The sequence below is a fragment of the Camellia sinensis genome, chromosome 4, assembly GCF_055761805.1.
Source record: "Camellia sinensis isolate YWXY chromosome 4, ASM5576180v1, whole genome shotgun sequence".
Classification (NCBI taxonomy): Eukaryota; Viridiplantae; Streptophyta; class Magnoliopsida; order Ericales; family Theaceae; genus Camellia; species Camellia sinensis.
In genome coordinates, this window is record NC_138964.1 from 45,336,386 (window position 1) to 45,353,611 (window position 17,226).

The window sequence follows — 17,226 nt, forward strand, 5'->3', positions numbered from 1 at the left end:
ACTAAATTGAAATAAATCAAAATATGGGGGTGAAATTGAAAAATGCGTGATAGTTTAGGGGGTAAAATAATATTTCCTCTGTATTTTTTTAGTATTTGATGATTTTTTTTAAAAAATTTTTGTTTTACAAATTTTGTATTTTATCAATGTATATAGATTAAGTGGACCTAAAAAGTAAAAATAATCATAATTAAAACATTAAAAAAATTTATTAAGAACAAAAAATACCGATTAAAAATAAAAATATTATTTTAAAAAATTCAAAACCAAAGAAAGTGTGGACTGAAAATTAGACAACAATTATATGGCCAACCAACTGGACTTTCCTTAATCACACCACATAAAGTCAAAAATTTATAATTTCAATATACATTTTGCAAATCACAAAACAATTTAATATATTTTTATTTATTGTTTACATATTTCAATACGAATAATATTAGGGATCATAAAATGCATCATGAAGATGATAATGAAATATTCTTCACTTTTTGATTACACAAACAATAAAATAACACACTTTAATCAAATGATGAAAAATCTTCATTTGGGCTCCCCGAATCAAAGCATTGGAAAGTATGGGCTCTCCAAATCAAAGCCGTTGGATCAGGTTGAAATGCATCATAAAAATTATCATGAAAGATTCTCCACATTTAGATTACACATATAATAAAACACCATACTCTAATCAAATGATGAGAAATCTTCATGATATTTTTTTCATAATCCCTAACAATACACTTATACCAATTTTCAACATTAAAAACAACTGTTAACGCCGATTTTAGCGTTTCCTTTTATTTATTATTATTGGCTTGGAATTGTTTAGAAATCATAAAACAACTTCTTAAAGACATGCATGTTCTGTAAGCGAATTATCAATGACAAAGTCCCATCCCTAGTTGGGCTTGGTAATATATATCCCATTCCTTCAAAACTGGGACTGGCCGGGCCCATGTATATGGGCCGACCCCACCCAAAATCAGCGTCGTGTATTGGTAGCCTAATCCAACTCACAACGTTGAGGTTTGGGCATTGGAAAGTATGGGCTCCCCGAATCAAAGCCGTTGGATCAGGTTGCAATGCGAGATAGTCCATAGCCGACCTTAGATAATCATTGTCCATGCGTGTCAAAGCATCATGAAGATTTTCAACGGTATACTTCAATGGTTGTGATTTGACATCACCAGATAAGGCAATTGATGTGGCAGTGAAGAGTACATTGCCAAAATAGCCCGGTGGAAGTGGAGGATACAATCTAGACCGTCCATCGGTGGCCACATACAACTTGGTGGTTTGATCATCAGGAAGGCCACGTGCCATGCACGCGCAACGCCACACGTGTGCTGCTAGTACTTCATAGGAGCTGTACTTTGTAGGGTCTACTTGATCTTTTTTTGATTTAACTTTGAGAGTGTTAACTTGATCAAGTGTGATCTTAAGGATAGAAGTGGAAGTGAGTGGTTCTTCATGACTTGCTTGGCATTCCTGGGCTTGTGAAGTGGTGATGTTCATGGAAGGAGGTGGGCTGTATTCTATGTGGTGGAACATAGCAGAAGGTGGGTCCCTCGCACAGAGTAGGGTCCGGTCGATGAACGGTGGGACGTTGACGGAGATGCCACGTGCCATGTCAGACCATGCATTGATGAAGTGGATTGCTGAACTTCCATCACCCAAGGTGTGATGCCAACCTACTCCAAGAGATACTCCCCCACATTTGAAAAATGTTACCTATATAAATATATAGCACCAAAATCAAATAATTTGTTTAAGAGATGCAAAGTCATTTTAGTTTGATTAAAAGAGAGTCTATTACTGATTTCCTTATAGCTATTGTTAATTATCATCATCATTATTATCATTGATTAAGATTGAATGAGACATATATCGAACCATATGTCCTATATAATAAATACACGATGTACTAGTTGAAACTTAGCTCCACGCAGTGATTCAACTTAAATTAAATTCTCAAATTTATTATAAAAAATATATATTATCCCCGAGTCTTCCCATAAATATATTAATTAATAAAATTAATTATATTTGTATCATAACTTCTTCTTTTTTTTCCTTTTTCTGTTTAATAACGACACAATTACGCACTCCTATTTCATTTTTTATTATTCCATAAATATCCTTTCCAAAATATTAGTCCCAAAATATCATGTTTCATTTTCTTTTGGTGGTTTCATTTGCACTTTACTTCTCTTATTTTAGTAGCAAAGTGTAGACATTTCATTTTGACCGACCATTAAGATTTAAGCACTTAAAATGCTTTCTAATGATGAAAGGTATCATAATTCCAACCTTAGAGATGCTTGAAGTTGTTAGAGATGTTATATTACCATTTTTATGCTAAAAATTATTTTTAGCCAAAATCATGGCTTTTAGGCTCGTCTTAAGGGCCTATTTTCACCTAGAAAAAGTCATAATTTGAAAATGTCTCACACTACTGTAGCCCTTTGAAGTAACTTTCCAACACCACTTGATTCGCCTTAATCCGATGTTAGAAGAGAGATATACCCAAAATACAAATGTGCGGCAGCACATCCCACCAACACCCAGATTTTTTTATTTTTTTTTGAAGTTGCTATTTCTTTGGGAGGCACAAGGGGAATGCAATCAGGGCAACCCTAGGATGACTTAGCGTGTTCCCCAAGAAACCCATAATCCTATAAATACAACCCCTCATTTGAGAGAATGGATGTTTTGGCCAACTTTGAGTGAGTTTTGAGAGAGAATAGCCACCTTCCTTCCACCCAAACCCTAAACTCTAAAAATAACAAACCATATAGCAACTTTAGCAACTAAAAGAGATATAAGTTTGAGGGAAGCATTCAAACACGTTTTGCTTGCTTTTCAGTGATGTTCTTCGGTTTGTTTCAAACCAGCAAGTAAGTTTCTGTTTCTCTTTAATTTTAGTACCTTTTAATTGATATTTTCATTATTAGATCATGGTTAGGGTACTAGTTAATCATAATTATCATATAGGATAGTTATTTTGCTTGTTATTTTTTGGTTTGTTTTGTATGTTTTAATTGAATGTACATTAGGAACATGTTAGGATTAGTTTAATCATCATGTAAACATGCATATAGCGTGTTCAATCATCATATAATATTCTGCATATTTTTTTTTACGTTTAGTTGCTTTGTTTGCATTAAATCATGATAATAGCCTTAAACCGGGCATACCGAATAATCTAAGTTTAATTCTTGCGGTTGGGAGGATAAAATCTCTTTGAGGGATTTCTTTGTAACCCCTTGCTTGTTTACCTAATTATCATGCTATGTTGTTTATTGTAAATATGATTGTGTATTGGATTAGGAAAAAATGATGGGGTGTGTGTGCGTTCAAAACTCATAGCGTTTCATGGCAGGTATTGAAGACGATTAGTCAGTCAAAGGTAAAGCTGAAGCATTTTAAAAATATATGGCTACTCTAAAAGAATTATAAACTAGTTTTGTTAAGTTTCGTTTTGTAATGCTGTTTGGAATTGTAATGTTTGAACTCTTGATGTAATTAAGACTTATCTCTTGTAATTATTATTTTACTTATATATCTTTTTCCTTCTGTCAACTTATGTAGATTTTATGTTAATACCTTGTTAAAATTTGTGGAAAAGGTAACTTTGCTATCTAAGGATATTGGACATTGAAGGGAGACTAAATTGACTCCTCCGATCTTTCTTAGGATCTTACTTAGTTATTGACCAAAGGACTTATTAATGACATTTTCTAGACTTGTAACACTAGAAGAAAAAGAAAAAACCCTGTATTTATTGTTAATATATTCTCTAATATTCTCGATTTTTTGGGCATCACAGGAGTGGCGGTGTAGAAAAGAGTGAAAGTGTCCATGATAGAAAGAGATGGAGAGTGGGTTTGTGGGGGGGGGGGGAGAGAGAGAGAGAGAGAGAGAGAGAGAGAGAGAGAGAGAACAGTGGTATTAGGACGAGGAGACGGAGAGAAGAAAGAGTTTTGATTTGGTTTCACGTTATAACATATATATACATGAATAATTTGGTCATTTTACGTAAGGTTATCCTTATGGACAATGTTTTTTAAAGAGTGGACCTTTGAGCAAAGAAAATTCACAATTAGATTTATGGACCAAGAGTCCTTTCATTCCCTATTTCTAAATAGATAATAAAATAAAAATAATAAATAAAAACGAAATGGTTAACAAACAAGTTGGCTACCAAAAATGTGTACCTGTAATACAACTAGAGGATGCAGAGAAATGTGATCATCATCTTCCGAGTAGTCAACTGTTGGAATGAGTTGTTGGAGCTCCGAGCAAGGCGTAAAGTCGCCGAAATCATCAATATCACCTTCCGAATTGGCTTCAACAAATAACACACCCTCTCCATTGCAATATATCTCAAGCCTACCATTGTTATCCCTTCTTAACCTCCCAGCCACTGGGTAGAACAATACAAGTACTTTGCTTAGAGCCTCTTTAAGCACTTGTGTGTCAAAAAAATTTGGAGAACAACCATTAGGTTGGTAGAAGTAGACAGTTGGGATGTGAACTCTTGGTACCAACAAGTCCAAATTTGTGCTCCATAGGCTGTGCTTGATAGTGTCTTGGGCTGGGGTTACGATAGTCCACTCTTTCACTTCAATCTTCATGCTTTGATCTCCAACATTCACCTCAAAATTTGGTATCTTTAGTTAGCACTACAACAAAATAACAGTTTTAGACAAAATAATAATAATAAAATAAAATAAAATAAAATTAGAGACAAAATCACTTTTTAGAGACGAGATAACTTTGTTATCAAATGTGTCATTGTTGTATTTTTAGTGGCGAAATTAATTATTTAATAATGAATTACTATTCTTAGAACAAATTTTATTTTATCTAAAAGAAACCCTTTTTGCACCAAATTGTTTTGTCTAAAAGTGAATTTATTAGTGACATTTAAATAAAAAAAAATTCATTTACGATTCATTTGAAATTGGTCTCTTAATACTTTCTATAATAAAATTTTCACTTTTAGGAATAAAAAGATTTGGTTCCTAAAACCTTTATTATATGTTGTAGTGTTGTTAGCTAACATTGTTGTGGTTTAAAACAATGTTGTGCACCTTGGACAAATTTACAGAAAATGAAATTTGTAGATAAGATTTATTTTTGATGTGATTTGTTAAGGATATAATATAAATTATAATGTTGTTTACCTCTCCAGCAACTTTAGCTTTTAAATTAGTCAATGATTAACAATTTAATATGATATTAAAGTATTTAATATGATATTAAAGTAATTAATATATTTTGCATTTGAATTTCAACGCTTCCCCAACAATCAGAACTGGTTAACAATTCAATATATATATATATATATATTTGGTATATGCAAACTCAACTATGTAGGTCATTCTGCAATACACATCCCAAAAGGGGTGTGTACCATATACAAAATCACTTCGGAATCATAACTAAAATATATATATATATATATATATATATATATATATATATATATATATATATATATATAATAAGTCATTACTAAACTCCACTTGAGGTAAAATAAAAAAATCTCTTCAATTGCAATCAAAATATAAAACAACACGTTATAACCAAAATCACAATAAATCACAACTAAAGGTTATAACCAAATACTACTTGATGTATAACCAAAGACCATTTAGTTGTAACCAAAATAAAAATCACAAGATGGTATAACTATGTCATAACTAACACCACAATGAGTCATAAGTAAGTCATAACCAATACCACAATGTGTCATAATGGGAGTGTGTATTATAAATTTTTTGAACTTAATATGTGATTAAATTAGTAATTAAGTTAAAATATTAGTAGAATTTGATTATAAATTAGGGAAAATCGTTTTTTTTTAAGGGCAGTCGGTCCATAAATCTAATTTTGAATTTTTTTTTTTTTACCCAAAAGCCCACACTCTAGAATACTTTGTCTATAAGGACATGTTCTTACAAAATGACCAAGCTACCCATGTATATATATATATATATTGTTTTTCAAACCAAACCCTAATCAAACCTCTCTCTCTCTCTCTCTCTCTCTTTTGCCTCATCTTTCTCTCTCCTCTCTCCTCTCTCTTCTTCACTACGTCGATTTGAACGGCATTACCACCGCCAATGCCCCTTCATTTACCATGTAAATCTAGTAGCGACACTGGAGATACCACCAGATTTGAGGCCGATGGATGGATTTAGAAGCTTCTCATTGGTGTGTTTCCCAAATGAAGCTCATAGACTTGACTACACCATGGATAAACTATGGATTGAAGCAATGTTTTTTGAATTGGACCAAACCGGCTGGTTCAATCGGTAGAACTAGTGACCAGACCTAGTTTTGATCCGGATGACCCCCCCAAAATCGGACTATGCCAAAAATCGGTCTCTTTTGAAAGAATCGAAAAAATCGATAGTTTAACTGGAAAAACCGATGAACTGGTCTTGGTTTTATTAAAACCTGCCGATTAAGATTCACTTTTTGTTATTTTTCTTCTTTTCTTTTCTTTTCTTTTCTTTCTTATATATTTATTTATACTAGTAGTTTGGCACGTGCGTTGCATGTGGCACGCAATTTTTCATCAATTGTTAATACCATAATTATGCATGTCTCATAAATTGGTATGTAATATGTATACAAAGTGTAGAGACTTGTACAGGTAAATTGATCTGTATCCAAAATATAACTAAGCAATAAATGAATATATACTCGACTGAAACATTTAAATAATAAATGAGAAATTTTATAAACATAAACATTAACTTATAGTTAGATTGTTGAGATCATAATCTTATCTTAAACAATAAACAATAAGTCGGTCCTCTGAATATACAGTATTACACAAATCTTTTTCTATCAACTTCCTATTTCAATTTTTCATAATCCGTTTCTATAATATAATTAAAGGTATGAAATTAATTGCACAATCACATAATTTTGTTTAATAGTTCATCTCATAATACAAATTCAGCGAACCCACTATTACATATTATTTGCATAATATTGGTATAAGAATGCATTAATATCAATATATAATATATTTTTGTACATCAAGAGTTATTGAGTCTCGTTTCCTGTGTCACAAATATTTTGCATGATGAAAAATATAACATTAGACATTACCATAGTTTCATTTGTGTAAAAAATGTGGAATGGTTTTCTTAAGAAAATAAAATAATATTGTACTTTAATATTTTGATTGATATAGGAATTTCATAATTATTTTCACGATATTTATAGATCTATGCTTGTAAGTGTTTGTAAGATCATTTTCATGAAACTGTCAAATTACATAATTTGTTATGGCATTTGTAAGTAATCTGCATATAATAAAAATCGATCGAAACTTTTTATTTGATGTACTTATTTTCTGTATCATTGAGTTTTTGCGATAATGTTTGGGTATCATTTGATTTTTTTTCCCTTGTAATTTGAATAAAATGTGTACATGTACATTATTTTTCTTGAGTTTCACAACAAATAAGACAATTTATGCTTCAGCTCGTCTAACTTTACTTAGAGAGTATGTTGCAATGGATCTTTTATAGTTTTTGTTTCACCGTCTTCTTATTTTTCTTTTTATTCATCATTATAACTCATTGTAATAAAAATATTTTGATGAGCAAGAGTTTGAGGCATATCGTATTGTTATGAATTTTAAAATCAATTTTCCCTCAATAATGTGATTTTTCTATGGGGGAAAAACAACTACAATTATTGTCATGATGGAGGTGTTTTGCAAAGTCTTAGTTTGTAATTGACAGTGTTTATTGTGAATATTTATTTGTATGACATGTATGTATATATATATTGAACATAAATTGATAAGAGAATAATACACAATTCCGTAACTTTTTGGTAACAAATGTAACTATTACTCAAGTGATACATGTTAGAAAATTAAAATATTTGATGGTAATAGCATTACAGATTGATAATGTATAAATACAGTAATATATATAAATATACATTTATATTTTTTATATATATATTTATATATGTAGATATTGACATATATAAGGTATCACAAAAATAATATTTAAATTTTTTTGTAACAATATAATACAAGTAACAATAAGAAGTTAATTACTTATAATTAAATAGTTTGTCATAATATGGATGTTTAGTGTTACATTTTTGTGCGTATGCATTATTTTTTAATTAGATTATTAAATTCACATAAAAATTTCAGAGGATTTGTGAATAATTTGTGTGAAATTATAGATTAGTGAAGAAAAATTTTTAAAAAGAAGAAGTTTACGGTGTGTGTTTTGGTTTGGTTTATTTTTTCAAACTTTTATTTTTAATTTTTTGTTTTTAATTTTTAATTTTTTTTTGGTTGTCTTTAACACTGTTTTTTTTTTTAATAACCATTTTATTTTCTTTTTAGATTCACTTAATTTAATATTTTATTATTATTTAATTTTACTTTTAGATTTATATTCGCTTAATCTAAATACACATAGAAAATAATTTGTTGTATATTATTTTTGGAATAAATTATTAATTTTAAATAATAATAATAATAACAAAAATATATATAATAATAAAAAATCAGTTCATGTTTGAATTTATAAATTTTTTTACTATTATTTTACATTTTAATTCTATTTAGATTATTAAATATTAGATTTTCATGTAAAAGTATGATTTAAACATAAACTATGAAAAAAAATCAATATCTTTAATCACCAAAACTGAGAAAATATGCAAAAATTAAAATTTGAAAAACAAATTTAAAAAATAAAACAAATGAAAGGGGTTCTTATTTATAATTTTGACATTATTCCTTAGTTATTAAAATATCATGTAAAATATTATAGTTCATAAAATATAATTTAAACAAAAAGAAAGTGTATGACAATAGCCTACAAAATTTTAAGATGCAAACATATTTCTGTTTTAAAAATGCATGTGTTTTTCTTTGTTTAGATTCAAACAAATGTATACAACTTTAAAATTCAACCAAAATTATTCATAGTAATTTGATCCATGATAGACAATTGTAAATATTATGTATATTAGTATAGAAGCAAATACAGGAAACAAGAAAGAGTAATTATTTTTTGTTCTTCAATTATCATCAATGTAAAAAAATAGGGAGACGACTTTTTCTTTTTGGTTGATAAAAAAAGTAGACGGTTTGTTTATATTTATATAAGATTCTTGGAAACAGATATATTATTTTTGAGTGTTCAATTCCAAAAATAAAGAGATAATTAGTTTATATAGGATTCTTCATGACTTTTAGAAAATATAATAGATTTGAGAGGGTGAAATTGAAATTTAAAAAAGTAGAAAACATAGCACTCTTCACACGTTTATAATAGTAGTATATATATATGTATAGCAAAATTTTGCTTAAAAAATCTTACTTCAAGAGTCTCATCTCAAGAGGAGTCTCATCTCAAGAGGAGTCTCATTAGAAATTTGAGGAAATTATGAAAGTCTTTTCTTATTTATAGGAAAATATATTTCAAAGAGAACCTAAAAATTTTATGTGAGATTCCATCAAATTATTTGAATCATATTGATTGGAGACAGACTTGAAAATTTCATTTTCCTCTAAAATTAAATCTAGCATTCAATTAATTTTTTTGAACGAACATTCAATTAATTTGTTTGGAGAAAATGTCAATTTTTTTTAAAATTTCTTTTAAACTAGTGACTTTTTCTTTTTATCAATTATGACTTTATTAAATACTATTAATAAATACTATGCAATAATTTTTATTATTTCTATTTTAGTACTTATATATACTTATTTAATTATATTTTATAATTATATATTATTAATTATGACGTTATGATTTAACCGCTTCGATCCGAAAGTTGAATCGATGACTTATCCATCCAATTTCTTTTTTAAATCGCTCATTGACCAGATTTTCAAAATATTAGATTAAAAACCAGATTTTCAAAATATTAGATTAAAAAAGATGATGATGACAAGTGTTGCAAGTCATGGATGTAGTCATAGATTCATTTTCTCTCTATCAAATTAGTGCTCACAGATTTGACTACACTAGGATGTACAAAGTATGGGTTGAAGAAGATCATGACGACAAGTGTTGCAAGTTATGGGTGTACTTATAAATTTATATGTAAGTGATATAATTAATTGATAATTTAAAAAATATAAAAGAAAATGTTATCTTAGATATTTTAATTAATTATTACATTATTGAGTTTGAAAATTGAGCCTAATTCTTAAATTTGTATAACAATGTCCTATATATAAATAACGTATGTATTTGTAATTCATTGTTGTTGTAGAATGATTAAAGTAAGAATAAGGCAATTGTTTATCTATGTATACTGACTATGATTTCATTCATAATCTTCATGGTGTGCAACCAATGAAGTGCAGGAAATATTTGAATAGATAAAAATAAATAAATAAATAAGTAGATAAAAAAATTTAAACAGATAAAATATTTGAACAAATAGATTTAAATAGATAAGTGAAAAATTGAACAGATTATAAAATTTGGACAGATAATTCCAATATATAGGAATTTTAGTAGATAGATATTCTAATAAATAGATACAAATTTCACAGATAGTCAAAAAAACATTAAAAAGATAAAAAAACATTTGAACAAATAATTAAACAGACAAAATATTTGAACAGAAAGTTAAAAAAAATTAAACAAATGGTTAAAAAATTAAACAAATAAATGAAGGGGTAAAATTGGTAACAAAATGCATTACAAGAAAATACAGAATTGGCGACTAAAATAAGTATTTTCGTCGCCGAAAGTAGTACAAATGGCGAGTAAACTGATTTTAGTCGCCAAACTTGAGCACTTTTGCCGACTAAAGCACTTTAGTCGCCGAATATAGGGCTTTTAGCGACTAAAAGTCAGTTTAGTCGCTGAATATAGGAGTTTTAGCGACTGAAAAAATTTTAGTAGCTAAAAGGCACGGTTTTTGGCGACTAAAAGCATTTAGTAGCCAAAACTATAGGTTTTGGCGACTGAAAAATACTTTAGTCGCCGAATATAGGTGTTTTACCGACAAACAAATTTTTTGTAGCCAAAAGTAAAGGTTTTAGGCTACTAAAAAAAATTTAGTAGCTAAAAGTGGACAAATGGCGACTAAAACTGAGTTTAGTCGGCAAAAGTGGAGCTTTTGGCGACTAAAAATCAGTTTAGTCGCCGAAAGTTGTTTTTTTGGGCGGAAATTAATGTATTTAGCGACAAAACAGCATTTAGTAGCCAAAAAGCATAGAATTGGCGACTAAAATTCATGTTTAGTCGCCAAAAGTGCTTCTCTATTTTTTTTTAGTAAATACTTTATTTTTTTCGTAAAATATATTAAATAAAAATAATTATTTATATATATATTGTTTTCTATTAATATCGGTCAATATATTATATAAATAATATATGTTGCATTTATATTCATGTGATGTTCTTGTGGCGTAGCGGGGAGAGTGTTGGTAAAGGTTTACAGAGGCTGGGACGTTAGTGGTTTGAAACCTAGGAGTAGCAAAGGTTGAATTTTTTTTTTTCGGAAAAATGCTTTCAGCGACTAAATTGTTTCGTCGCCAAATGTGTTGTTTTGGGCGACTAATGAGTTTAGTCGGCGATTCATGACCTATTGGCGACTAAAATAGTTGTCGCTAAATGGATAATTTAAAAAAGTGGAATTGAGTATTGGCGACCAAAAGTTTTGTCGCTGAAGACTTGACTTTTTGCCGACTAAAATGTTTTTAGTCGCCAAAACCTTGGGCGACCATTTATTCGCGACAACACTGGCGACAAAAAAAATCAGTCGGGAAAGGTATAAAAGTGACTTTTGGCGACTAAAAATGGACCTTTGGCGACTAAAAATTTAGTCGCCAAAGGTGATTTTTGTTGTAGTGATGTCTTTCAAAATAATAAATAGACTTTTTACCAAACTAATTCACAATGGGTGGACTTCTCACCAATAAAAAGTATCTACTGGATCTAATACCTTAGACAATTTCTACATTAGACTTTTCAACAATTTTCTTTTTTTAAAAAAAAATTAATATTTGATTTAAGTTTTTTTATTTTTTATTTTAATTTGCTTGCTCTTTGTAGTTATAGAGATAAATTTCATTTTTGATGACTTTTTTTTTTTTTTCAAAACAAAGACAATGAGTTGATAAAGACAAAATGTATAATTGACTGTTTATCACTAATGTTAAGAGAGTTAGCGTTACAATTTACCCCAAAGCTACATTAAAAATATTTATTTATTTTTAAAAGATAAAGGGGGTAATGTGTTCTAAGACTATACCATAAGGGTGTACAATAGATTTTGTCTAATTTTAAAAACACATTTTTTATTCATTTTTTTTTATACAAATACAATAAATTAAATAGATTACGATTATTGGATCGACTTAATTTTATTTTAATTTTTTTTATAAATGATATACACTAAAGAATTGACAAAATATACAATTTAGATCATCAAAAATAAAATCCGTAATAAATTTTACAAGTTCAAATAACACCTTCCAATTTAAACTATGAAATTGAGAAAAACCAACTCCAATCTTAATTGGGTGTTTGGTGTGTGCAAAACATAAAGTTCACTTAGGTTAAGACAATCTATCGGCATCAACATCAATATCAACAAATTTTAAATCAAATTATAAATTAGAGTTTGTTTGACATGAACTAAAATGGCACACCTTTTTACCTTTTTTATTTTTTTTTTGGATTACATCACTTCTTTATTTTTTTTGCACATCTTTTTGTAAAAAATAAAAAATTATACTAATCTAGTACATCCCAAACAATCCCTTAAAAAGTACTTTTATATTTTAACTAGCATTTTATATATATATATATATATACATACTCCATTAGACTCTCTATTTTAAAATTTTATTTCATTAAAATATTTATTGTTAGAGAAAATTGGCGATAAATTGAATTTAAGAATGATATAAACATTAGGTCAAGTGGATAATTTTTCTTAATGAAAGGTTCACCTTTTGTGAAATAGTTTGGTGAGAATTCCCTTTGTTGGTTTTGGAGAATATTTTGCTTACAATTTTACCACTTAATTTATCTATTGGTTTTTTTTTTTTTTTTTTCACTATTTGTTCAAATTTATATCTATATGTTGAAATTATTTTCCTATCTTTTCAAATATATGTGTCTGTTCAATTTTTTTTCTCCATATGTTCAATTTTTTCTCTGTTCATATTTTATAGGTTTCTCTCCCTAATTTTTCCTATCTGTTAAAATTCTTGTGCTAATTTTTTCTAATCTATTGAAATCTATTTTTATCTATTCAATTTTTTGAATGAACAGATCTTTGGTATAACCTAACCCTAGTCAATTTTTTATTTGTTGAAAATCTAAGCAAATGATCAATGAAGCAACACACTACACAATTTTTTACAGATCTGTTCAGATTTTGAAAAAAAAAACACAACAGATAATAAATAAATAAAAAAACCTAGAGACAGATTTATCAAATTATTTTAGAGAAATTTGAACATATCACATCCACTGCAATCTATATACTGAAATTTGAACACAGATCAGATCCGGTTCAAACACAGTCATTTGAACAAATCATCATTTTTATAAAAGAATTCAAGAAGAAAGAGAAACTATTAAACAATAGACTGTTCAATCTTCTTCTTCCCTATTTCTCTCAATTTCAATCTCCCTCTCAAAACCCTATCTACCTTGCCCCCTAATTTCATAAAAATTTTATGATTTGCTAATTATATTTAATCAAAAATAATATTTGGTGTGGCTAATGTGGATGGTCTTATACCTAAGAGCTATAGTAGCCGTTTGGAATGTTGATTTTGGAGAGATTGAGATTATTTTAGTTACAAAAAGACAAAGTAGGTTTTTTGACCCTCAAACTAAAAGTTATCACATTAATTTATAATCATTTCATTTTTTCTCTCACAAAAGTAAAAAAAAGTCAAAAAGTCTATTCCAAACGAGTCTATTTTAGCGTCAGGCTAAAATAGTCAAAAAGTTAGAAAGCTAAAAAACTAAAAAATTAAAAAGCTAACCCATGGAAAATTTTATTTCCACACACTTATTTACCCTAGTATACATCATTTCTCAGTGCACACACTTATTAATTTGGTTATGGATTATTCTTCTTATTTTACACACTTGACATTCCAATAATATCCTAACTCACATCCTTGTACGCACACCACCTAAACTCTCCTTCCACACACCTTTACCCATTTTGGTTGAAAGCCCTCCTTCTATACACTTGATGTATCAAAATGACCCATTGACAACTCCATTTCGAAACATTGAAGAAACAATAAAGGCACAATGAAGACCCATTGACAGCTCCATTGAAGACCCATTGACATCTCCATTTTAACAACTCCATTGAAGACCCTCGTTTTTTTTTTTCTTGGAATATTTTTGATTTTCTGCATTTGGCACGGGTTTACCAAATAAAAAGAAATAATTCGGCTACTAACTTCCGAAATATTCACATATTTTCAAACCTTAGTTTTCAAGTTTCAATGTTTAATTCAAAAGTTGAGTTTCGAATTTTGTACAACATTTCGGTTATGTAGTACCAACTTAAAAAGAAATTGTTTTAGTGCTTCAGTGTCTTTCTAGGGAAAATGTTAGAGGTCCCAAATTTTCTACCAAATAAATGACCAAATGTCTCACATGGGTGTGGGGCCCATAAAATTGCGGACCCCATACCCATGTGAGACATTTGGTCATTTATTTGGTAGAAAATTTTGTGTCCCTAGCATTATCCGTCTTTCTAGTGTTACTAGACTCAAAAGGAAACACACTTAAATTCAATCTTGAAATTCATATCCAATGTGTCAAATCCTTTCATTTCAAATCAATAAATCAAAACTGCAACGTAAAGTTCATCACAAACGTACATATATTAGTGTCTATCAACAAATTCACAAATAAAAATCAAATCTTAGTCACTGTTTTCTCACAAATCAAGAGGACCCAATAATCTTTCCTGGATTTGGAAAAGAAAAATACTTGAGACTCCTATTTTGGAGCAACCCATGACCTCCACAATAATGTGGATCAATCATGTATTTGTATTTTTTTTTTTTTTTCTGAACCACTCACAGGTGAATGAGAATTGTGAGGGTGGGATTGTGGGGATCTCTAACATGGTTGTTGGGAAAAAAGGATGTCAAGAATTAACAGTTATCGTATTTATTTAATTATAAATTCAGTTTTATCAAAACAAAAAGCTGCTGATACGTGAAGTTGCTTCGCATACATCACAGAGTAAGTGTAAAACAATGGTGAGAAACAGCGGAGAAATTAAGATTTAATTTTTTTTACTCAAAAGATATGCATTAAAATTTTTATATTTTAAAAAGATGTATACAGAAAAAATTTTTATTTAATATTAAGAGTATATTTTGATATTCATTATGATCATTTTACTTTATGATAAAATTATTAATAAAATAATATTTTATTAAGTACATACACTAAAATAAATAGGGGTTAAATGGAATTTCTTCAACCCACGTCCAAACGAAGCCATAGAACTGATAGAAAAGGTGGAAGAGTGCATACCTTATGGATGCACTTGCTCATCAAACACTGGACAGGGCAAGGTACGGTGTGTGTGTGTGTGAGAGAGAGAGAGAGAGAGAGAGAGAGAGAGAGTGGAGGAGAAATGCCTTTAAGGAGACAGATTTTTTATAGGGGAATAGTAGGTAACGATTGGTTGTGGTTTTTTCTGTTTTTTTAATTTTATGTTCTCATCTTTGAGAAAATATAAAATTGTTTGCTAAACTATTTTTAAATTTGAAAAAACTTAGAGTGTGTTTGATTTGGTTTTAGGAGATAAATTTAAAAAAAAAAAAAATTGGGCAGAGAGTTTAGAATTTTGTTAGAGTATGAGAGTTTGAGATGATTTGATATTTTGTTATACTTAAGTAGATGTGTATGAGAGAAAAATTGATTAAGAAGGAGAGAGAAAAAAGAAAAAATAATTGATTGATGTGTAAGCGAAAGAACGTGATTTTGAAAAAAAAAAAAATTCAAAATCACTAAATCAAACAAAATTTTGAAATTTTTTCTCCAAAATTACTCTCTCAAACCAAACCAAACAAGGCCTTAATTTTTAAGAAACATCAAAAAGTTTATGAATTGAAAAAAAGAAATTCACATAAAAATAAAAATTATATAAAATCAAAAGTTGCCATTTGGTAATGTTTAAATTTTTTTTTTTTTTTTTTTTGCAAAAATATTTAATATTTATATATATTTTATATTAAAAAGAAAATATGTAGTGACAACGGAGAAAAATGATTGTTGACTGCATGAAGTTATTGCTGGAGCTGGAGGAGGTGACCAATGAGAATGGCCAATGATTGATTTTTTTTTTTTTTTTTTTTTTTTTTTTTTTTTTTTTTGAGATGCAGCTTCCATCCTGTCCAAGATCAAACTGGACGGTGCTGTTCGGCTTGTGAGATCCCATTATGTGTCTCGTTTTTATAATTGAACCGTTTAATATGTAAAACTTATCGACTACTATATGCATGTAAAAAGTTATGTTAATTGGATATCGATAGTTATGTGATCAAACTAGCTTTGTATAAAAAAAATAGACGGTGAACAAATTAACGGTTGACAAAAACTGATTCAATGAGATAGCTATCGATATTCGATCAACGTGATTTTTTTCAAATATATAGTATCGATGAGTTCTACACATTGAACGGTTCCAATTATCAAAACGGGACCCGTGGTGGGCTCCCATAAGTTGTTTGAAAATTTTATAAGTTGTTTGAAAATTTTTATAATCATATTCATATATTAAACGAATTTTTATTTACAGTTTTCAAATTGTTTATAAATATAAAAAAAAAATATTATAAAAATAAACATTGACAAACAAGACCTCAATATTTTGTAAACTTTTCCTTATTTTTGGTTTAAAAAACATGAAAAATGAAACAAAAGAAAAAAAGCACAAAAAAGAAAAGTAAAGCTTTTTGTAGGGTGTGTATTATATGTATTTTTGTTATATATATTTTTATACATATTACGTATTTTAATGATAAATATTATGTAGTTTTCTAATAAAATTACGATAATTTGTGCAATTTTTTTATAGTAATGATGTGTATTTTTGTGGTAAACTTACACATTTCGTAGTTTAAATTTTTCTACAAGAACGTATACAGTTCCGATTCGTAGCTCAAAATTCGAAGGCTCGAATTTGGCTCGACACCAA

General features: G+C 28.7%; 1 protein-coding gene across 2 annotated transcripts; it reads right to left on the reverse strand.

Annotated features, from left to right (window-relative positions):
- Positions 1 to 685: 685 nt before the first annotated feature.
- Positions 686 to 15,718, reverse strand: LOC114256652 (shikimate O-hydroxycinnamoyltransferase-like). Of its 2 annotated transcripts, none has more exons than XM_082924724.1 (3): positions 15,558 to 15,718; positions 4,218 to 4,685; positions 686 to 1,731 (listed from the first exon to the last, which is right to left on the reverse strand). In XM_082924724.1, exons 2-3 carry the CDS (start codon positions 4,635 to 4,637, stop codon positions 826 to 828), a joined length of 1,326 nt encoding a protein of 441 aa, XP_082780850.1. In that variant the 5' UTR covers positions 4,638 to 4,685; positions 15,558 to 15,718; the 3' UTR covers positions 686 to 825. The 2 variants fall into 2 exon arrangements, with proteins under 2 accessions (XP_082780850.1, XP_082780849.1); XM_082924723.1 differs by having other exon boundaries at positions 4,218 to 4,673; positions 15,558 to 15,680.
- Positions 15,719 to 17,226: the final 1,508 nt, after the last annotated feature.